General features: G+C 45.3%; 1 protein-coding gene across 12 annotated transcripts in view; it reads left to right on the forward strand.

Annotated features, from left to right (window-relative positions):
* Positions 1-24,378, forward strand: part of TSC2 (TSC complex subunit 2) — a 67,889-nt gene that overhangs the window by 34,586 nt on the left and 8,925 nt on the right. The window contains exons 24-34 of one of the 12 annotated variants that reach the window (XM_067473688.1): positions 581-683; positions 1,684-1,778; positions 3,194-3,325; positions 6,034-6,198; positions 12,233-12,385; positions 12,500-12,612; positions 13,830-14,087; positions 15,717-15,932; positions 18,116-18,184; positions 20,621-20,787; positions 22,238-22,767. In XM_067473688.1, the coding sequence (XP_067329789.1) occupies positions 581-683; positions 1,684-1,778; positions 3,194-3,325; positions 6,034-6,198; positions 12,233-12,385; positions 12,500-12,612; positions 13,830-14,087; positions 15,717-15,932; positions 18,116-18,184; positions 20,621-20,787; positions 22,238-22,767 (2,001 nt within the window). The remainder of the gene's footprint in view (positions 1-580; positions 684-1,683; positions 1,779-3,193; positions 3,326-6,033; positions 6,199-12,232; positions 12,386-12,499; positions 12,613-13,829; positions 14,088-15,716; positions 15,933-18,115; positions 18,185-20,620; positions 20,788-22,237; positions 22,768-24,378) is intronic. The other 11 variants (XM_060786500.2, XM_067473690.1, XM_060786501.2 and 8 more) reach the window with 11 other exon arrangements.

The following is a 24,378-nucleotide window of genomic DNA, read 5'->3' on the forward strand; positions in this document are numbered from 1 at the left end:
CTAAAGTACCTATTCTGAGGGCTCTACATTCTTGGTCTGATAGCATTATTTTCTGTTTTCCACCAGAAGAAAAACCATTAATACATCCTTTTCGCCATAAGGTGACACTCTTCTAATTCAAATACCTATTATTGAGATTTGTCTCAATCTTGGCTAAAGGATTATAATGAATGCCCCAGTCTTTCTTGAATTCTCCTTTATCAACACTGAGTCTGTTGGTTTCTGCCAGTTCAGGCATCTCCCTCAGCCCCAATCGTATTGATTCTTTCTATCTTTATTTATTTTTATTTATTTCGGGTACTTTTACCCCTCCCTTCTCAACCCCCAAAGGGGGACTCAGGGTGGCTTACAAAAGACACAATTCGATGCCTATACAAAAATTATACATAGTGTACAAAACCATAGTTAAAACAATTTGAGCATAGAGGATCCTCACTGCCATACTCAGATATAGTAATGCTTCCACATTTCCTCTCGAGCTGATTGTCTAACATCCTTAGCACATTGAGTCCAGGTTTCACTTCACATCTAATTTGTGCAATGCTTCCATTGATGCCTCTCCCCTTGAACCCTTTCTCAGGTTTAACCAGTACATCGTCTGCCTGGCGCACCATGTCATTGCCATGTGGTTCATCAAGTGCCGGCTCCCTTTCCGGAAAGACTTCGTTCCTTACATTACCAAGGTGAGCTCTTTTTTTGTGTCATATGAAATAAAGATGGGAGGAAGCACAACTGCTATCCACCAGAACCTTAGGAAGAACTTCCTGGCCAAGTCTCTCTGTCTTGGAGTCTAGTGGAAGCTCCTTCTTTGAAAACTTTTAAGCAGGGGCTGGATGGCCATCTGTCAGGAGGGATCAGATTGTGCTTTTCCTGCCTGGAAAGATGGGGTTGGACTGGATGGCCTTGAGAGCTTCCTTCCACTGGTAGGATCATATGATTCTATAGCCTTTTTTCTCCATCATCCTGTTTCTCCGTGAAGTCTGTATGCTCGATGCCCATCTGTCAGGAGAGCTTGGATTGTGCTTTTCCTGCATGAAGGCAGAAGGGGAATGAAATGGATTACCTTTAGAGGTCTCATCCAACTCTTGGATCCTATGATTCTTTAGCTTTTTTCTCCATGAACCTGGTGAAGTCTGTAAGGCTGGATGCCTATCTGTTGGGAGGGCTTGGATTGTGCTTTTCTTGTACAAAGACAGAAGGGGAATGGACTGGATGACCTTTAGTGCTTGCTTCCAACTCTAGGACCCTATGATTTTATAGCCCTGCTTCTCCATGAACCTGCTTCTCCATGAACCCCTAAACCATGTTTAAGGGTTTGGATGGTCATCTGGAGAACTTTAATTGTCCTTTTTCTGTCTGTCATAAGGGGTTTGGACTGGATGACCTTTAGAGGTCTCATCCAACTCTTGGATCCTATGATTCTATCGCTTTTTTTCTCTGTGAACCTGCTGATGTCTTTAAGGCTGGATGGCCATTTGTTGGGAGTGCTTGGATTGTTCTTTTCCTTCATGAAGGCAGAAGGGGAATGGAGTGCGTGGCCCTTGGGGTCTCTTCCAATTGTTGCGATTCTATGCTGACGAGGCCTGAGGTTTTTTATAGCCCAGAAGATCTGAGGAAAGCCAGATTTGGATTTGTAGGATTGCATTTGATGCATACCCTCTTTTGCCTTCCTCGATTTGGTAGGGCTTGCGGTCGAACGTACTCCTCTCCTTCGATGACACTCCTGAGAAGGACAGCTTCCGGGCACGAAGCACCAGCCTGAATGAAAGGCCCAAGAGGTAAGTGGATCCCAATTGCAGAAAGGAAGAATTGATTCCCCATTGATTCAAACTTCCATATTAATGAAGTCAGCAGTCCGATCCCGCTCAAGTAAACCTCCATGCTCTTTCATCAGGCTTTGCTGAAGAGTAGAACAGCCTTAGGGTGCATCTACACTAGGAAATGGATGCGGTTTGGCACCCCTTTAACTGATATGGTTAAATGCTACGGAAACCTTGGAGTTGTAATTTTATAAGGTCGTTAGCCTTCCTGGTGCCTCGCTGAAATGCATCTTCTAGGATTTAGTAGCAGTTAAAGTAGTGTCAAACTGGGTTTATTCCACAGTGTAGATGCATCTATAGTCTGCCATCTCTTGGCCTGGAATGGCAAAGCAGGAGCCATGAAAAGTGTTGATCTGTCTCTCTACTAGAGCACCAAACCAGGCTAAATTTAAAGAAAGAAACATTTTGGAAGATGTTCCAAAAAGAACAGCCATCAGTTGACTGCTTGGGCGTTACCGCATTGCGACTCCAAGCATGTCCCATCATCAGTCAGGACTGATGGGACCTGAAGTCCGATGCCATCCAGAGATTTGCAGGATTCTTCCCTGTGCTCTTAACAACTGTGTGTTATGAACTGGATCCTATACATCTCCAGTTTCATGTGTTTTTTCCCTCCCCATTTTCTTGTCTGTTGTGATTCCGTCCCCTGCACTTTGCTCTTGGCGTTTGTAATTTCACTGATTTGGAATACTATTGGTCCTAGACCATTTGGATATTCAAATGTCATTAGTCATCCCTCCATATTTGCGGTTTTGGCTTTTGCGGATTATTCACAGATTTGATTAAAAATATTCTCACTTGGAACCTCTAGCTCCTCCAGTGCGGTTCTATAGCTAGCTTCCAATGGAAATTGACCATAGGGTTGTGCTGGAAGGCCTCGCTATCCCAACCCAAATGTGAAGGGCTGACTGTATGTTCTTTTCCATCTCTTTTTGTACCCAAAATAACAACAAACCTTTCCCTTGTTCTGTAGTATTCCAACCAATGTGATCAGTCGGCTTTTGTGTTAATTTGTGTGCTTTTTTTTTTTAATTGATCGGGGCCAAATTGTGGGGGAGGCATTGGCTGTTCCCCCCGTTGGCTTTTTGTTTGCGAAATGTTTATGCTTTTTTGAGTTCTGCTTATTTAATTTTAACACTCCCCTTCCCCTCCTCTTTTTTTCCCTCCCTTTTTCCTTTCGGCAACTTTTCTTTCGGCTTTGTTTTCCTTCCTCCGCCTGCTGGGACTTTGGTGGCCTTCCAATGGTTTCTTTCCGCTGCCGTTTAAAATAATAATAATAATAATAATAATACAAAAAAAACAACAACAACCCAAAAATACACAACTTGTGCCCTCTTTGCCTGGCGGGGTCTTGGGTGCTGCTTCGCCTTTAGTAGTTTTAAAGTAGCCAAAAATGCCAGGCAGAGCTTGAATCACTCTCCTCCTGTGAAAGAGCTGAAAGAGCCCTCGCCGGCCGAGGCCTTCCGGTCGCGCAGCATCAGCGTCTCTGACCATGCGGCCCACAGGTAGCCATACGGGGAGAATGAAGGGCTTCTCTGGCCCTTGGGGGCTGGGGGAGGAGGAGGGACTGGGGTCTTGCATGCCGGGATCCCCTGCATGTCACCCATAGGGACCTCCCAAACCCATAAGTCCACAGAACGCAGTCGCTTCATCAAGTGGGTCTCTTGCATGCTTTGTTTTAAAAAGTCATATCCTATAGGACAGGGGTCTTCAAACTTTTTAAATGGGGCGGGGGGTCTCAGGCTGTTGGGGGGGGGGAACTAGAGTTTGGGGAAAAAATGAACGGATTCCTTTACACACTGCACATATCTTATCTATAATGCAAAAAAAAAAATCAATGGAAGACAAATTAGTATTTAAAATGAAGAACAATTTTCACCAACATAAACTTACCCATCTTTCAATGGGAAGTGTGGGTCTACTTTTGGATGATGAAATAGTCAAGTTAATTAGGATTATTGTTATGAGCCTTCAAGTAATTTCAGACTTAGGGCAAACCTACGTCTAAAGTTTAGGGCAGGGTCCAGATAAATGACCTTGGAGGGCCGCATCCGGCCCACGAGCCTTAGTTTGGGGACCCCTGCTATAGGACATCAATCAATCAAACTTTAGTACTGTCCAAAGACCCAATTTATTCAATGGTAAAAAGTGCACAGCAGATTCATAAACTGCTAAGACTACTTAAAAGCAGGACGAGTGCAATTCCAAATCCATATGAACAAGGGTAAAAACACTGCAAATATATACAAGGCAAGTTTAAACCTGAGTCTTAATACAGGAAGTTGACTTATCCTGGCTACCTCAGAGAGAAATGTGGCAACAGCCAAGGTCACCTGGAGGAAATTGTCATCTAGTAAAACTTGACATGGAATTGGACTGATCTGTTGGGTAGGTTGCTCAGTAGTGGGTTAATAATATGTAGCCGAGCCTGCTTGGCTACATATTATTATGTAGCCAAGATGTGATACATACATTCAACATCCTGGTTATTACGTGGGCAAAGTCTTGCATTATATGGGACTCCCACAAATCTACCTCACAGAACTTCACATGGGAACACATTGCATCTTGCCTTGTAGAATAGGCAGCAATATTTGGCCACAGTAAAGTTCTTAAGTTTTTTTTTTCATGTCAGGAGCGACTTGAAAAACTGGAAGTAGCTTCTGGTGTGAGAGAATTGGCTTCTGCAAGGATGTTGCTGAGGGGACACCCAAATCTTTTACCTTCCTCTGGAAGGCTTTTCCCATGTCCCTGCATGAGAAGCTAGAGCTCACCCCACTCCCCGGATTCGTACCGCCGACCTTTCGGTCAGCAGCCCTACTGGCACAAGGGTTTAACCCATTGCACCACTGGGGGTGCTTAGTTCTTAAGATAATTTGTTTGGAGAGGCCCAGCATAGTTTATACTCAGGGCACTTGGGGAACAAGAAACATGAGTGAGAACGCAGCTCACAGAAGTCACACAGTCTTTGTTTAATAGATTTCAGTGCCATGTCATAACCCAAATGAGATAAGAGGGAGGAAGAGAGGCCAATAGAAGAGGCTTTTTTTTTAGAGTTAAGATTGAACCAATTTCTAGTATAATCATCCTGGGCTAGATGGTGAATCAGGCCTGAACCCAGTCTGAAAACGTTAGGACATGTCTTCCATAGGTTCTCCTATAAGACAAGACCATTGATGGGTTTTGTGTGTGTGCAGCACAGTCCCCAAGTTACAAACACCTGACTTATAAACAACTCTTATAAACAAGTTAAGAATGGGGGAGACACAACAGGAAGTGAGAAAAATCTACCCCACGGTAGTGAAATCCACTCTTGGAAGAGTGGATTTCCCTTCCCATGGGGAAAAGCAGTCTCCATTGAAGCTTTACCATCAATCCTTGTTTCCACAACAAACCAAATTTCTCAATATCCCATTCTCACTGGGAAAGGAAGGGAGGTGAAATCTTCTGAACAGGGGCACAGTCAGCAAAGGAAACACGACAGGAGTGTTAGTCTTTCCCTATGCTATCCAAAGCTATATACAGTAGAGTCTCACTTATCCAACATAAACGGGGCGGCAGAATGTTGGATAAGTCAAAATGTTGGATAATAAGGAGGGATTAAGGAACTTATTAGTAATGACTGTATTTACAAATTTAGCACAAAAACATCGCGATGTATTGAAACAGCTATGGATCCGGGCAGGAGACAAACTTCAATGGATAATACAGAATGTTGGATGAGCAAAGGTTGGATAAGCGAGATTCTACTGTGTGTGTGTACACACACACACACAGATATACCCCTTAATCCCTTTATCAGCCATTGTAGTTTCTAGATGTCTGATCTGAAAGTGAGTTAAAGGACTGTGGAAGTGACCCATAAACCAGTTCAGCTTCTGTAGGTCTCATTTTTTGTGGACACGTTTTTTGGCTCTTGAGAAGTCAGGTGTCTGTATTAATATACAAAGGTTATTCTTTATGATTTGCTTTCCAGCCAAACAGTTACTTCTATCTTTGGGAATCCAGGATGGGTTCTGTCTTGTCACTTTTACAGAATGTCTGTGGCAAAGTCCAGCAGAATTGGATGTCCATAAAACCCACTAGTCTCCCTGCATCCCAGCCTCACCCATTAGCATCCCTATCCTAGCCTGTTGCATGCTTTTGTTATTATTAGATGCCTTATGCATTTATATTTGCCTTATGTCCCAACCGCATCCTTTATTTATTGCAGCCGGATCCAGACATCCATCACCAGTGCCAGCCTGGGGTCGGCGGATGAGAACTCTGTGGCCCAAGCAGATGACAACCTCAAGAATCTCCATTTGGAGCTGACTGAGACCTGCCTCGACATGATGGCCCGATATGTCTTTTCCAACTTCACTGCTGTGCCCAAAAGGTTGGTAATATTATTATAATAATATAATAACAATTTTATTTATTCTTCGTGTCGTCCGTGAAATGCGCACCTATGGGTTCTTCCTTGCGCATGCGCAGAAACTCGGAACATTTCTAAGTTAAATGAATTAAAAATGATTATTTTGAGCCATATAGGCTCCGCCCATCTCCCCGCCCCCCGGATATAAGCGCCGAGCAGCGCCGCCATTATCTAGTTCCTTTTTCCATGCTAAACTAGCAGCATCTCGGAACAGCTCTCCTCAATTTCTTCATACGGACTTGATCTGAACTTTTGGACTGATTTTTGACTGACCCTGCCTCTCTCCAACCCTTGACTCGGACTGGCTGACTACTCTCCTCTTCACCCTCAGGCTAGGATGTCTTCCCTCTATTTCAAAAATTGCTCAGCTTGCGGGGCCACCCTCCCCGAAGCTGACAGGCATTCAAAATGCCTCCTTTGCCTGGGGGAATCCCACAACCTCCAATCCTGTGAGATTTGCCTTAATTTCACTACAAGGGCTCGCAAAACAAGAGATGCCCGTTTAAAAGCTTTGCTTTACGAGCGCGCTCTGGCTCCACAATCCCTCCCCACCCCCTCCCTATCCCCAATATTGGAGCCCTCTCAGCCTCCCTCCCCACGCGCTGGGGAAAGGCGTGAATTGGATCAGGCAAACGCTCCCTCTGTGGAGCCGCCTGCAAAAAAGCAAAAATCTTCCAAACAGGCCACGAGGCCTGGGAAAGCAAAAGAGAAACTAAATAAACAAAAAAAGGGACGGCAACTCACTGACTCACAGTCCTTGAGCCCTCCCAGACTGGAACCGATGCTCCATTCCTCCGGTTCCGTGATCCACCTCCAGGAGCCACTCCCCACCATGCTCCACCTGGATGACCCCTCCCACCTCCCTCCACTCGAGCTCCTCGCCCCTCCCTCGGAGTTGGAAGCTCAGACCTCCGCAGGCCGGTCAACCTCCCCGCCGCCGCTTCCCCTCTCCCAAGCCTCCCCCCTCCCATCCCCTAACCTTCCACAAACCTCGGGCCCGAGAGAAACTCCTTCCCCAGTTCCGCCTGCGCCGATTGCGCAATCCTCACGCCGCCGCCGCCGATCCCCTTCTCCTGAAGCGGAACCGGCAGCGCCCTCCTCTCCTCCTCCCAAAAGGCTCCGTCCTCACTCCTCTGAGCACCCTCACCCATATGGGTACCCAGACTACCCTTACCACCTTTACCCTCCTCCTCCTCCCTTCCCTCCATACCCTTTCTACTACCCTCCCCACCCTGACCACTATAGAGGTTTTGATGCCTCTCATGTTGAAGACCCTAGATATCCCCAGCCCCCCCGTGCGCCTCCCACGGCCACACTCTCTCATCCTCAAGAACACCAAACTGAGGCTCTGACTCATCCAACAGAACAGGATCCCAACAACCCACCCTTACCAGACTCAGAAACCATTGACATTGAATCCAATGATGATACACCTGCCATTCTAGATACCCAACTTGAACCTGACCCTTCCCCCAAAAATTTGGAGGAATTCAAAAAATTCTCAGCTCTTTTAATAAGACTGGCTAGAACCTTAAACTTAGCTACTCCGGAACCTACCGATACTGTAGCTGACCCGTGTTTTACTTCTACTGAACAACAACAACCCTCATCCACTGTGTTGCCCACTCTACCTTACTTATTAAAAATTCTCAAAAATAATGGAGTTGCCCCGGCTTCGGTCCCGGCAACTCCTAAAAGGCCTGAAAACGTATACCGTATTGATCTTTCCTCAGCTTCATGACTTGCTAAAATGCCTAAAGCAAATTCTGTCGTGACTGATGCTCAACCTAAACCAACTCAAATTAACCAAACCTCTCCTTCTGATAAAGAAGGAAGAAAATTGGATGCTATGGCCAAAAAATTCTACTCTTCAGCATGCCTCTTTGCACGCATGGCTCACTATGGAGTATACATGAGTGTGTACCAGACTGCCTTGTGGAACAAAATTGCTCCCTATTTAGACCTATTACCGCCAACTGAACAACCTCTAGCCACAGCTTTTAAACAAGAAGCTCTACTTTTGGCCTCCCTACAAAAAGACCTCTCCAAAAATATTGCTGACACCGCAGGCAAACTTATTGCAGGATCAGTGGCCCTTCACCGCCACGCCTGGCTAAGAGCAGCTATCCTCTCTCAATCACAACGCACCCTGATTGAAAACCTCCCCATGGATGAGGCGGGCCTTTTCAATCCTGAAACAGACTCTCAATTAAAACACTCCCATGAAATGAAACAGACGGTATACAAGTATGACCAACAACCATACTCTTACCAACGCCAACGATGGGGGTCCTATTACTACCGTCCTTAATACTACAATAGGCCCTACAACACCTCATTCTACAGGGGACGACAGAGGCCTTACAACCCCTCCATATCGTCAAGACGACCGCCCCTGCCATCTAGAGGTCAGTACCGTGGTACCAGACCCCCCAATACCAACAAACGCCGTTTTTAGCACACCTACACCTACCGACACTCCCTCACCACCCCGCATCCAACCACTTACATACCTGGACAGATTACATACCTTCCTCCCGACATGGCAGTCCATAACCACAGACACCTGGGTCTTGGACATCGTTGAAAGGGGTTACGCCATAGAATTTGACAACTACCCTCTAGTGGGCAATGTACTACTAACCCCACCTTCCGAAATCATTTGGGAAGAGATTCACTCTCTCCTTCAAAAGGGCGCCATCTCGCCTACTTCCGCACAAGATTCAGACATCTGCTTTTTCTCCCGTTACTTCCTGGTGGATAAGAAAGATGGTGGTCTATGCCCCATCCTTGATCTACGTAAACTCAACACTTTCATTACACCACGTAAATTTCGCATGGTAACACTTCCCAAAATCCTCCCCTTCATTCCCAAGGACTCATGGTTAGCCACGGTGGACCTACGGGACGCCTACTTCCATATTTCAATTAGGCACTCCCACCGCAGGTTCCTTACCTTTGCGGTCCAAAACAAATTCTTCTCTTTCAATTCTCTCCCATTCGGACTTTCCACATCACCAAGGGTATTCACCAAGTGCATGTCTGTTGTAGCCGCACACCTCCGCCAACAAGGCATCACAGTTTTTCCTTACCTGGATGACTGGATGTTCTGCTCGTCCTCTCGGTCACAATTGTGCAAAGATACTGATTATACTTTATCTCTTTTACAGGATCTGGGTCTGGTCGTGAATCACCAAAAATCTCACCTGACCCCAACACAACGTATCCAATTCATAGGAGCCGTAATAGACTCCACACTTCAGAAGGCCTTCCTTCCAGAAGATCGCTTCCTAAATCTGTGCCAATCTATTCTAACCCTACAACAATCCCGCCAAACATCAGCTTGGGCTATCCAGTCTATCCTTGGCCATATGGCTTCTACCACAAATGTAACACCCTTTGCTTGCCTAAGAATGAGACCCCTTCAAAGTTGGTTTCTCAGGGCGTTCGACCCCCTTCACGAACCCCAATCACGGATCCTAAAACCACCCCTCCCTGTCCTCCAGTCACTCTCATGGTGGACAAAGCAATACAATGTTCTCTCGGGGATGCCATTCAGCCATCCCCGCCCCTCCATGTCCCTCACAACCGACGCCTCCAACTTAGCTTGGGGAGCACATCTCAAGGGATTTCAGGTCAGTGGCCACTGGTCTCCACAAGACCAGAAGCTCCACATCAATGCTTTAGAAATGATGGCAGTGGAGAAGGCTCTTCGGGCCTTCACACGCATTGTATCCAACCATGTGATACAAATAGTAACAGACAACACCTCTGTCAAATACTACATCAACAAACAGGGAGGAACACGCTCACGCACACTCCTCCACATCTCACAACGAATTTGGGAGTGGTGCATCCGGAGGAATGTCCTTCTCACAGCCATCCACTTGCCAGGCCAGGACAACACCCTGGCAGACTCTCTAAGCAGATCATTGAAAAACAACCACGAGTGGCATCTACACCCCAGACAGTTCAGAGCCCTCACACGCAAGTGGGGCGAACCCAGAATAGACCTATTCGCATCTCCAATAAACAACCACTGTCCCCTCTATTGCGCACGGCTCCACCCTCGCGCATCCCAAGGTTGTCTCGGAGACGCCTTCCTATTCCAATGGTCGCCCGGCCTCCTCTACCTCTTCCCACCGCTCCCTCTCCTATCCCCAGTCATAGCCAAAATAATCCAGGACAATGCGGACTGCATTCTAATCACACCCTGGTGGCCACGACAACACTGGTTTGCCCCCCTTCTCCAAATCTCCAACAACGAATACCTCCACCTCAGCCAAACTCCAGACCTTCTCACAGTAGAGAACGGCCTGGTCTTACACCCAGACCTGCAATCTCTACGCCTAACGGCGTGGAGAATCAAACCACACTAGGCCTTTCTGATGAAGTCTCCCGTATACTCTTGGCGGCCCATAAACCCGCCACCAAGAGATCATATGACTATAAGTGGTCCTCTTTCAAATCCTTTGCTCAATCACTGGGACACAACCCCATCTCTGCACCTATACCCTTGATTTTAGACTTCCTTGTCCACCTCTCCAACAAAGGTTTCTCCCTTTCTTCGGTGAAATGCTACCTGGCAGCAATTTCATTTTTCCGAAGAAAGTCCGGTTTGCCGTCCCTTTTTCAGGATCATCTGGTACAATTATTTCTTAAGGGCTACAAGAATATCCACCCTCCTGTCCCCCCCCTCCCCCCCAGTGGAGCCTGGAGCTAGTGCTATCCCAGTTATCCAAACCACCGTTTGAACCTATGGCCTCTAATGATATCTCCCACCTATCGTGGAAGACGGCCTTCCTTGTGGCCATTACCTCAGCCAGGAGGGCCAGCGAACTCGCGGCCCTCCGCTCAGACCCCCCCTATGTGAAATTCCACCCTGACAAGGTCGTCCTCCGCACCGATGTCACGTTCCTTCCTAAGGTGGTCTCTCATTTTCATATGTCGCAAGACATTGTTCTGCCAATTTTTTTCCCCAACCCATCCTCCCAGTTGGAGGTAGTTCTGCACTCCCTTGATGTTAAAAGAGCACTCTCCTTTTACTTACATAGAACTTCCGCCTATAGGAAGTCTCCCAGATTGTTTTTGAAATACAGGAAAGACGTACTTGGCCAGCCTGTGTCCTCCCAAGGACTAGCCTCCTGGATTGTTGCGACGATCCGTCTAGCCTACGACCTCGCAGGGAAAGACCCTCCATCCCACCTCGTGGGACACTCAACACGCTCTGTGTCCACATCTCAAGCATTTCTCAAGGGAATTCCCTTGGACCAAATTTGCAAAGCAGCTACGTGGGCTACTCCGTCCACGTTTGCCTCTCACTACAAGCTTGACATACAAGCAAAGCAAGATGCCGGGTTCGGCAGAGCAGTTCTTTTCTCCTGTGTGGCATGACCCACCTCCAGGTAAGTAGCTTGCTATTCACCCATAGGTGCGCATTTCACGGACGACACGAAGAATAAATAAAGGTTGCTTACCTGTAACCGTATTTCTTCGAGTGTCAGTCCGTGAAATCCGCACGACCCGCCCATCCTCCCCTCTGTCATGCCATTCTCCTGGCCGCTGTTTAGCACTAGGAACTAGATAATGGCGGCGCCGCTCGGCGCTTATATCCGGGGGGCGGGGAGATGGGCGGAGCCTATATGGCTCAAAATAATCATTTTTAATTCATTTAACTTAGAAATGTTCCGAGTTTCTGCGCATGCGCAAGGAAGAACCCATAGGTGCGGATTTCACGGACTGACACTCGAAGAAATACGGTTACAGGTAAGCAACCTTTATTTCTTACCCGCCTCTCTTCATGGTTCTGGGCAGTTTACAGCATAATTAAAACACATAAACATTACAACACATAAACATTATCCCGAACACCTGGACTCTGCTTAAAGGCCTCTAAAGAAGGAACCTCCGGACTCTGAGGCAGAGAGTCCCACTGTTGGAACAGTTCAGGAAGTTCTCCCTAATGTTTAGGTCTCTGCTTGGCCAATTTTTATAGGTCTCCTGTGGGAGAGTTTCTCTTGGCTGGAGGAAGAACCAAAACCTGGCTGGTGGGCAACAAACTGGTGACCATCACAACCAGTGTTGGGACAGGAACCCGGTCGCTTCTGGGTCTCGATTCCGGGGAGCTGCAGAGCAGCACAGAGTCAAGGTAAGCTTTGTCTTATTTCTCATCCTTTGCAAGGCTGCGGTTAGGGGCACAGAACCCCTGTGAAAGTAAAGAACCAGAAATTAATATACATATGTATATATATTCTTTTTTTAGCAGTTCAGAACATCCCCTGCTAGTCAGACAAACCAAAGAGGCCCCGGCCAAACTCCAGTCCCAGGCTGGTCCACAGGTGGTCCGAACCCGCAACAGAGTCAGATCCATGTCTGGTAAGGAGCCATCTCTCTCTCTGTGTGAGGGAGATTTGAGCCTTGTCCCTCCTTTGGAAATTTGTTCTTGGGATTTTCCTCACTTCGTACATTGAGCTGGGGGTCCTTTTGCATCCTTTGTTGCTAAAAACTGAATTAAATAATATTTGGCTGAGAGTTTTGCTCTTAAAGTTAGGACCACCGAGATTATTGGCAATGGTTTAAATACATTAGGGCCTAAATGCCCTGGAGGGACCAAATCCTGTTTGATCTTGGAAACTAAATAGAGTCAGCCCTGATTTGTGTTTGCATGGAGGATCACAAATGGATGCCAAGTTCTGTAGGCAACATTTCAGAAGAAGGAACTGGCAAAACCACCTCTGAGGATTCCTTATGTAAGAAAGCCTTGTGAAATAATTATAATTATAATTATTTTACTGACACAAAAACACAGTATGTCACACGAGATATATATGCTGGATTTCATATCACAAAATCACAAGTCGAACACTTTCCAAGTGTCTAGGACTGTGTGATGTATTTTGGAATGATGCGCACAGATCTAAATAAGGTGGCCTTTTACAGTTGACAGATCGTGATTTTGTCAATGTTTATTGTTTCCAAATACCGGCTGAGATCTTTTGGCATGGCACCCAGTGTGCCAATGACCACTAGGACCACCTGTACTGGTTTATGTCAGAGCCTTTGCAGTTTAATTTTGAGGTCCTGATAACAGCTGAGTTTTTCCTGTTGTTTCCTGTTGTTTTTCGTCAATTTGGCTGTCATCTGGTATGGCGACATCAATAATCCAAACTTTTTTCTTTTCCACAATTGTGATGTCTGGTGTATTGGGTTCCAAAACTTTGTAAGTCTGGACTTGAATTATTATTATTATTATTATTATTATTATTATTATTATTATTATGTTTATGTTTATACCCCACTTTTTTCTCCACAAGGAGACTCAAATTCATGTTGTTGCCATAAGACAACAGTTACCTTGAAGGAACAAACACAAACATCTCACTCTGGTCTCCCCCCCCCCCCAATGCTGCAGACCAGAACTTCCAAAATGTGCAGAAAGAGCGCTATTTGGATTGCCAGTCCCATCATTCCCCCATTCTGAGAATTGCAGTCTAGAAGGAAGACTGTGTAAACCATGCTGGCTCCTTTCTGAATCACTGCAGTCTCTCTCTTGTCTCCACTGATAGCTATTTTTCTCTCCCTTTGCTTCCCAGGTGGCCATGCTTTACGGGTCGGCGCCTTGGATAGTTCCTCCTCCCATTTCCCATCCAACCCCATGCCTCAGGGGTCTCAGGCTCCCCTGGCTCCCCGAGCTGAGAAGGCTGCTCCTGGGGCTCCACAGAAGGAGAAGGCCAACCTGGCCGCCTACGTTCCGCTACTGACTCAGGGCTGGGCCGAAATCCTGGTGCGGAGGCCAACTGGTAGGCAACAAGGGGGATCTCGAGAGGAGGACCATCAGGGATGGAAACATGGTTAGCATGTATATAAGCATAGAGAGTTCTTTTTTTTTTTGTAACCCAGTATGATGCTGGCATGGTTATAGAATGGGTGGGGTAACCCTGAAACCCCCTGAGGGTCCTTTTTTTGCCCTTCAGCATCCCCTAACAGTCCAAATGAAAAGGTTTGTGTTTGAAAGAGTGCCCTGTTTAAATATTTGAAAGGAACTCCTAAGGAAGAGGGAATCAGGCTTGTTTTTTGCTCCCTTGAAGACCGGGATTCCAAGGAGATTCCAACTGAACATTCAGAATCATAGAACAATAGAGTTGGAAGGGACCACATGGGCCATCTAGTCCAACCCCCTGCCATGCAGGAAAGGCATAATCAAAGGCATAATGAGTCCCCCTTTGGGGGAGAAGGGTGGGGTATAAATATAGGAAATAAATAAATAAATAAAGTCAGGACTTCCTGACCATAAGAAGTCTGGTGGAGGCTCCTTTGGAGGCTTTTTAAAAAGAGGCTGGATGGCCATCTAATAATAATAACTTTATTTATATCCCACCCCCATCTCTCTCAGGAGGGGGTTGGACTGGCTGGCCCTTAGGGAATTTTAATTTGCAACTGATATAAGGACCGAAAGATTAATGTTCAGGGGAGCCTATCTTGAAATGTGCCAGTCATAAAATGTCTCACTGTTAAGCAAATTTGGTCTCACCGTTAAGCAAATTTACTTTCACACTTAACAATGCTACAGAAGTGTTTGCTCCTTTTTAAGACCTTACCTATACAGTCTTATTGAGAGGACCCTATTAGAAAGCAAATTCGAGATGGGAGCATGTTTATGAAACATGTATGTAGTACAGTCCAAAGGATTCTGAGATTCTATAATTGTCTCTTCTGGAAGTCACAATTAGATTTTTTAAAATATTGATTTAATATCCAGCCTTTCCCCTTGTGGGTGGGGTCTCAAGGCAGCTAACAACCATGCAGCTAACAACCAGTTCAAAACAAAGCGAATACAAAAATGAAAAAGACACACACAATTAAATAGTACTTTTTGTGCTGCTCAACATTGAAAAACAAATATTTTTCAAACTACAAGTGGCCTTTTATCTAAAGCATCTTATAGAGGACAGGGATCTATAGATCACTTATAGAGTGTCTAAGGTTTGGGCAGCAGCTATAAAAATAAAGAAACAGTTTGTGGATGATTTTAGTGGATCAAGTCTTAACTTACTCATTTTGTTATCCACACCCATAGATTTTATAAGCCTCACACCTGAAGCTGTGTAGATCAACTCCACAGTACGGACTTTCTGATTTTAGTGTTATGAATTTCTGTTCTTAATGTTAACACTTTTTTAAAAAACTCTGTTTTTCATGTTTTGAAGTTTTACACTCTTGGTTTGTGACTGTAATAATAAAATTTATTCAACATTGAAAGATGCATATATTTCAAACTAGGAGTGGTCTTTAGGTGAGTGGCTTTTTTATGTTACTATCATGCCTAGAGCACACCAGCTTTGGAGCCATGTTTTTGATGCTGTGCCCTTTTTCAGCTATCTTCGTGGCTCCTGGAGTTGTCTGTATTACTCATTGAGTAAAAAGCATGCTTCCAGTGGAACCAATGCAGAGCGTTTCACCTGATCCTCTCTCCTTTGCAGGGAACACCAGTTGGCTGATGAGCTTGGAGAATCCGCTGAGCCCCTTTTCCTCAGACATAAACAACATGCCTCTGCAGGAGCTCTCCAACGCCCTCATGGCGGCTGAGCGGCTCAAGGAGCACCGGGAGACGGCCCTCTACAAGTCACTTTCGGTGCCTTCCTCCAGCCTCCCTACTGGGACAGCCAAGCCCTCCCTCCTGCAGCGCTCCAACACAGGTGAGGCCCAGCGGAGCCCCTTCGCACCTGTGCAAGTGTGTCATTGGAAAGGGAGCATGACTGAGAGGCAGCAATCCAGTCTTGGGGAAAGCAGCTGTACCTCGCTTGTAAGGTTCCTTCTGCATTGGGTGTGTTGCTGTAGAGCAGGCATGGGCAAACTTTGGCCCTCCAGGTGTTTGGGACTTCAACTCACACGATTCCTAACAGCCTACCTGCTGTTAGGAATTGTGGGAGTTAAAGTCCAAAACACCTGGAGGGCTGAAGTTTGCCCATGCCTGCTGTAGAAATATGCTTTATTGTGAATGGATTTTCTTAAGACACACAGAAGCTTTTGCAGGCACATAGGGTTATTGTTCGGATTAAAGAATGCTACTCTCTATGTAGGGATCGCACACTAAATGCACGCAGAGTCATAAAAACACACACACAAATCCTCCAATGTCTAGGTTTGATCTACCCTTTCCTACACACCAGAGCAATTGCCTTTATTGTATGCTAATAAATAAAAACTTTCCAGTTTCGTGCCCATATGTCGCTCCCAATCTACTGAAAGACTACACCGGGAATGTCGTAACTGAATGACATATGGTTTCAAAGGTCCATGGCCAGAGAATCTGTGGGCCCATATATATACACACACACACACGCACGCACGCACACACATACATATATACATACACACAAAGTGGTTGGTGCTCTTTAGTTTTTACACAGTTTGGATCTCCTGATGTTGTCAAATGACAACTCCCATTCTGTTTGATAACACTGTGTTACAAATTTGGGGAAAAAAATCTGTTCCTGATTTGAAAATATTATTTCCTGTTTAGTTGTGCGGTCCTTACTTTGAAAGTAGTTGTTCTACTCCAGAAAATTCAATTTTGTGGCTGAATTGGTTGAGAGTCAGTGAGATATTTATTTAAAAAAACTATAGCACAATGTGCTGCAGGATGTTCCACAAAAAAAAAAAAAGTTAGACAGTTTAATAAACCTTTTCCGTTTTTTTATGATGGAACCATTTTGGAAATGACATTTATAACCCAGGAATAAAAATGTTGTCGAGGAGTGTTATCTGGGGATAATGGGAATTATAGCCCAGCGGCATTTGTAGCTCTGAGGTTGGAAAAAGAGCAAAGGATGTTTTAAAGTTGAGCATCATACTCATAAACCTTGTCTCTCAATCCCAACTCTACTTTCCTGACTGAAGAGAACAAACTGCGGTCGTCCAGATAGTCCTGTATCCCAACTCCTATAAGCTCTAGCCTTGATGTCTAATAAGGAGGAATATAGGAATTGTAGTCCAGAAGAGAAGGCTGAGAGGAGACATGACGAGGGCCATGTATCAATATGTGAGGGGAAGTCTCAAAGGATCAAGGGTTTGGAGAACAAACCCTATGAGGAGTGGCCTAAAGAGCTGGGCATGTTTAGCCTGCAGATGAAAAGGCTGAGAGGAGACATGATAGCCATGTATAAGTATGTGAGAGGAAGTCATAGGGAGGAGGGAGGAAGCTTGTTTTCTGTTGCCCTGGAGACTAGAACGCTGAACAGTGGCTTCAAACTACAGGAAAGGAGATTCCACCTGAACATTAGGAAGAACTTCCTGACTGTGAGAGCTGTTCAACAGTGGAACTCTCTGCCCTGGAGTGTGGTCAAGGCTTCTTCTTTGGAGGCTTTTAAGCAGAGGCTGAATGGCTGTCCGTTGCATGCGATTTTCCTGCTTCTTGGAAGAATGGGGTTGGACTGGATGGACCACGAGGTCTCTTGCAACTCTAGGATTCTATGAATCTATGATTTTATGGATGGAAGAAGGCCACATGAGGGGCCAGATTCAACCAGTGGGCCTTGAGTTTGACACATGTCCTTTAAGCCCATTTTGAGTTGCATCTTTCAAAATGCCTTACCTCCAACCCTCAATCTACACTGGAGTTAAGGGTGCAGGAAAGTGGGAGTGCTTTGGATGGAAACACCGCCATTTTTGAACCCCTCTCTAAGGATCTCTGATGCCAATCCTTCTCTAGGCCTTCCTTCCAGCTTCCCACCTTTCCCTTTTCCCTATTATATCCCATCGTGATGCATTGAATCCTGTTCCATTGTTCTTTGTTCCTATTATTATTTATTCTTTTGCTTTCCGCATAGTCTTTCTCTTTCTCTCTCCTTCCCTTGGTTTTTCTTTTCTCCCTCCACAGTGGCTTCTTTCTCTTCTGTGTACCTGGCCAGTTCTCAAGAAAAGTTGTACAGGAGCATTTCCTGGGCAGGTATACGTGCCTTTCTGTAAGAGGGGGGTTTGCCTTTCTCTTTCCTTTGGTTTTAGGACAAGGAATTGGGGCGGGAATAGAAAAAAACCCACCCTGCTCCCATACACCTTTCCCTGCTTTTCTGTCTGTCTTCGGTTTTATTTGGTCCTTTGGAAAGAGTCTCAAAATGGCAGAATCCCTAAGAGAGTCCTATAAGAGGCTGACGATGGATGTGCTTGCGATGAAAAAATTGGACAGGTTGAGAGTATTTATTTATTTATTTATTTAAAAGTTTTGTATACCGACCTTCTCACCTCTCTCGAGGGACTCAGACCGGTTTCCAACCATAATATCACATACAATCAATAAAACATCATAATACATATTACAGTAAAACATTAAAACAGCAATTACAATCAATAACTATAATGGTCAGTCGTCAGACTAAAATCGTTGCTCATCATCCTCCATCCATATCTCAGGGTGTTGGCTCACTCGTCAAATGCCTGTCTCCAAAACCAAGTCTTCACCTGTTTCCTAAATGTCAGGATAGAAGGGGCGGTTCTGATCTCCAGTGGGAGAGAGTTCCAGAGCCGAGGGGCCACCACCGAGAAGTCCCTCATCCCCACCAGACGCGCTTGTGAGGCCGGTGGGACTGAGAGCAGGGCCTCTCCAGACGATCTTAATAATCTTGATGGTTCATAGGGGAGAATACGTTTGGAAAGGTAAACAGGGCCGGAGTCGTTTAGGGCTTTATAGGTTAACACCAGCACTTTGAATTGTGCTCGGAAGCTAATTGGCAGCCAGTGGAGCTGGTGTAACAGCGGAGTGGTGTGCTCCCTGTACCCAGCGCCCGTTAGTAGTCTGGCTGCCGAGCGTCGGACTAGCTGCAGGTTCCGGGCAGTCTTCAGAGGCAACCCCACGTAGAGAGCATTACAGTAGTCTAAACGGGATGTAACCAAAGCGTGGCCAAGTCAGACTTCCCAAGGTACGGGCGCAGCTGGCGCACAAGTTTTAATTGTGCGAAAGCTCTCCTGACCACTGCTGAAACCTGGGGCTCCAGGCTCAGCGATGAATCTAGGAGAACTCCCAAACTGCGAACCTGCGTCTTCAGGGGGAGTGTAACCCCGTCCAGCACAGGCTGTAACCATATACCCTGTTCGGCCTTACGACTGACCAATTGTACCTCTGTCTTGTCTGGATTTAGTTTCAATCTGTTGTCCCTCATCCAGTCCGTCACAGCAGCCAAGCACCGGTTCAGGGTATCCTTTGTTTGGGATAAATGCTTGGGACTCGAATCATTTGGAGTCCCTGTCCCCCAGATTTTGGCGTACCTCTATTTTCTTATGTGTTCTTAATGAAGTATCTTGAGGATGGAGTCCATATCAAAACGCAGAATTCATTTATGTTTTATATACATTCAACCCTGTTTTATATATATGAATTCTGTGTTTTGATATGGAGCCCCTAGTGCTGCAATGGGCTAAACCCTTTTGCCAGCAGGACTGCTGACTGAAAGGTCGGCGGTTCGAATCTGGGGAGCGGGGTGAGCTCCCATCTGTCAGCTCCAGCTTCCCATGCAGGAACATGAGAGAAGCCTTCCACAGGATGGTAAAACATCTGGGCGTCCCCTGCGGGCAATGTTCTTGCAGATGGCCAATTCTCTCACACCAGGAGTGATTGGGAGTTTCTCAAGTTGCTCCTGACACAAAAAAGCCTTGAGGCTGATATAAAGAAACAAATGTGATTTAGGAGCCCTCCTTTAACAACACAGAAAGGAAAAAGTGTTTTTGACCTTTGGCCAGTGAAATAAGAAAGGAGAATACAGTTGTTGTTTTGTTGTTATTTCTAGCATGCTTTCCCTCTTGAAATAGAGACTCAAAGGGTAAAGGTAAAGGTTTCCCTTTGGGGTGGTAATTATTATTATTATTTCAATCCAGCTTTATATCTCTAAAAAGAGACCCAAAGTGTGGCTAATACAAAAGGGCAAAAGTAAAGTTCTTGACCTTTGGCCAGTGAAGTAGGAAAGGAGAATGCTGCTGCTGTGGTTGTTGTTATTATTATTATTTCAATCCAGCTTTATCTCTCAAAAAAGAGATCCAAATTGTGGCTAACATAAAAAGCCAAAAACAAAGTGTTCTTGACATTTGGCCAGTGAAGTAGGAAAGGGAAGTACTATTATTATTATTATTATTATTATTATTATTATTATTTATGTTATGTTGTTGTTATTTCTATCCCACCTTATCTCTCTAAAAAGAAACCCAAAGTGCGGCTAACACAATATGATATATCATCTCGGGGCTGATATAAAAGAACAAAGGTAAAAGCACAAATGGGAAAGGCTAGTTCATCCCACTTGCTTTAGGAAAAGACTGGAATGTCTGTGGATGAGAGGCCCTACCTTTCCAGTATCTTCCCATGTTTTTCAGCCTTGCCATTTCCGTCTCTTTGCAGAATCTGCCGTTGTCTTGGAAGAAGGAAGCCCCCCAGACGCCGACTTGAAAGAGAAGCCCTCTCACCCAGAATCCCAGGAAATTGAGGACTTTGAAGCTGCAGCCTCCGACCAAGGCCTCCTCCTCGCAGGAGAGAAGCTGAGTAAAGGGCATGGGACATATAGCCGGGTAAGGCCTCTCCGTTCTGCATTACAAGACGGCGAAGTCTGGAAATATGATTAGTTTAAGCCAAGAGATGGAGGCTCCTTTGGAGGCCTCCCTTGACAGATGGCCATCCAGCCTCATACGTAGCCATCTGTCAGGAGAGCTTTAATTGTGCTTTTCCTGCATGAAGGGAGTTGGACTGGAAGGCCCTTGGGAGCCTCTTTCAACTATAGAATTGCTTTGATTCTCAAGCCCTATTTCTCCTTGAACCTGCAAAGCACAATCAAAGCACTCCCGACAAGTAGCCACCCCCAACAGAGACCGGATGGGCATCTGTTGGGAGTCCTTTGATGGGGCTGTTCCTGCACAAAGGCAGAAGAGGGTTGGACTGGATGGCCTTTGGGGGTCTCTTCCAATGCTGGGATTCTATTATTCTATTGTCCTATTTCTCCATGAACCCGCTAATATCTGTGAGGCTGGATGGGCTTCTGTTGATGATGCTTTTCCCACATGAAGGCAGAAAAGTGGGTTGGTCTGGATGGTCCTTGGGGGTCTCTTCCAACTGTTGAATTGTTATTATATACTGTATATACTCGAGTATAAGCCTAGTTTTTCAGTCCTTTTTTTAGGCTGAAAAAGTCTCCCCCGGCTTATACTCGAGTCAGTGTTATTTAGTATTTTAATTTGTTGTTGTTGTTATTATTATTACATTTATTATTTTATTATTGTTGTTATTACATTTATTATTTTACTGTATTTATTATTGTTATTGTTACATTTATTATTTTACTCTATTTTTTATTATTTTACTCTATTTTTTATTATTGGAGGACATGTAAGCATATTTACATTGAAGAAGGTTAGAATAATGGTTTAATCAGAGTTGGACAGTCTTATCTTGAATTACAGTTTTATGTAAATATTCAAAAACATTTAACCTACTAATGCCTAAATTAATATAATTTTATTGGTATCTATTTTTATTTTGAAATTTACTAGTAGCTGCTGCATTTCCCACACTTGGCTTATACTTGAGTCAATACATTTTCCCAGGTTTTTTTTGGTAAAATTAGGTGCCTCAGCTTATATTCGGGTCGGCTTATACTCAAGTATATACGGTATCTGTTTTTTCCCACGAACTCGCTAATGTCTATTGCGCTGGTCCTGCCTGAAGGCAGAAGGAGGTTGGAATGGATGCCCCTTGGGGGTCTCTTCCAACTCTGGGATTCTGTTATAGTCCTATTTCTCCATGAACCCATTAATGTCTATGAGGCTGGATGGGCATCTGTTGGTGGTGCTTTGATGGTGCTGTTCCTGCATGAAGGCAGAAGGGGGTGGACTAGGTGGCCTTTGGGGGTCTCTTCCAGCTCTGTGATTCTATAGAGTTTTATCCTATAAAGCAACTCGCTCTTTGTTGTTGCTGACGAAGGGCTGTGTCCCATTCTCCTCCTCCTCCTCCTCCCTCCTCTTGCAGTCTTCCTCGACCTCCAGCCAAGAGGAGAAATCCCTGAAGCCAGAAGACTTGAGCTCCTTGGGTATCCCCATCGAGGGGAGCCGCCCCTTGGAAGACCGCCGGGCCTTGGAGGCACTCTCCTTCCAGCCCTCACAGCCCCTCAGCAAGTCCAGCTCCTCACCGGAGCTCCAGACCCTCCAGGAGGCCCTCAAGGAACCCAGTCATGAAAGTCTCTCTGGGAAGAGGAGCGGCGGTGAAGTCAAGTCGGGACACTCGGAGAGAGAGGCGGTGGCTGGATGGACGGCAAGGGGAGTAGTGGAGGAGGAGAGGGATGCTCCCGGAGGAGGAGGAGGAGGGGGGACCCAGGTGATGGGAGGCATTCCTACCTCTTTGCCCCACTCCCCAACTGGACACCGGCCCCGAGGATACACCATCTCCGACTCGGCCCCCTCCCGGCGCGGAAAAAGGGCTGAGAGGGAGCCCTTCAGGACCAGAGCCACCCCTGCTGCCGCTGCCTCCAATGCAGAGAAGGTGCCCGGGATCAACCCAAGGTGAGGCCTGAAGGCCGGCTTTGGCCTGGAGCACCTGCAGAAAGATCCCATTCATTCTCCGAAAAGGAATACTACATTTCTTCCACTTTTTTCCTCATATAGAGTCAGTCCTCAAGTTACAAACATATTACTTACAGAGTCCAAGTTAAGACCAGGGCTGAGACAACAGGAAGTGGGAGGAATTCATCCCTCGGAAGGGAAATTCACTCCTGGAAGCGTTATTATCATGGGGAAAAGGGCTCTCCACTGAAGCTTTATTTCCAATCCTTTTTTCCATAGCAAGTCAAATTTCTCAAAATCTAATTATCACAGAGACAGAAAAGTGTGGTGAACTCTTCTCAGTTAGAGCACAGCAGCAAAACAGCCTGTGCTATTCAAAGATAGATAGATATAGATGTAGAGTTGGAGTTACACCTAAAAAATGTCCCTGTTCCGACTTCCAAACAAATTCAAATTAAGTGCACATGTACTGAACCTATCATGTTTGTAACTTGGGGACCACCTGTATACCTTTTTTCACTTTGTTTCTATATAAAATATCTTAAAAGGGGGTGCACATTAGAATCACAGGTTTACCTTATGTATTTTTGTTGGTGGTAGTGGTTCTGAAATTAAGGTCCATCTGACAGTAGAAGAAGTATGTTATTATTATTGTAATTATTATTAGTAATGGAGCCCCCAGTGGTGCAATGGGTTAAACCCTTGTGCTGGCAGGACTTCTGACCGACAGGCCAGCGGTTCGAATACGGGAAAGCGGGTTGAGCTCCCTCTGTCAGCTCCAGCTCCCTACGCAGGGACATGAGAGAAGCCTCCCACAGGGATGGTAAAACAAACATCTGGGTGCAGACGGCCAATTCTCTCACACCAGAAGCGATTTGCAGTTTCTCAAGTCTCTCCTGACACACACAAAAAATATTATTAATAATAATTTTCAAGTTTAAGATGCACCTTTTGCTCTGTGTAAATTAGAATTGCAGGCTTATCTTATGTATTTTTGTTGGCAGGGGTGGTCCTGAAATTATAATGCGCCTTACAATTGTTGGTGTCTTATAATGGAAGAAATACAATATCATCATCATCATCATCATCATCATCATCATGTTTCTTCTATTCTAAGAAGCCATCAATTGTAAGGCGCACACTAACTTCAGGAAAAAAAAGGTTTGTTGATATATAAGAAAAGCACCTGCAGTTCTAAGATGCACTCTATTTTTGGAGATACTCATATGGGGGAAAGGTGCATCTTTGAATTGGAGCAATACCTTATTATTATTATTATTATTATTATTATTATTATTATTATTATTTTGTATTATTGTTGTTATTTTATTATTGCAGTTTTTGTTGTTATTATTATTTCCTGCTTTTATCTCTTGATTGAGATGCAGAGTGGCTCACAATATTGAGATGCACCCTATTTTTAGAGATGTTTATATGGGGGAAGGTCCATCTTGAAAATGAAAAAAAAATACAGTATTATTATCATTATCCTTATATTGGGAGCCCCCAGTGGCGCAGTGGGTTAAACTGCTGAGCTGCTGAACTTGCTGATCAAAAGGTCACAGGTTCGAATCCAGGGAGCGGCGTGAGCTCCCACTGTTAGCCCCAGCT

This window comes from Anolis sagrei, chromosome X (assembly GCF_037176765.1).
Source record: "Anolis sagrei isolate rAnoSag1 chromosome X, rAnoSag1.mat, whole genome shotgun sequence".
NCBI classification, from domain to species: Eukaryota; Metazoa; Chordata; class Lepidosauria; order Squamata; family Dactyloidae; genus Anolis; species Anolis sagrei.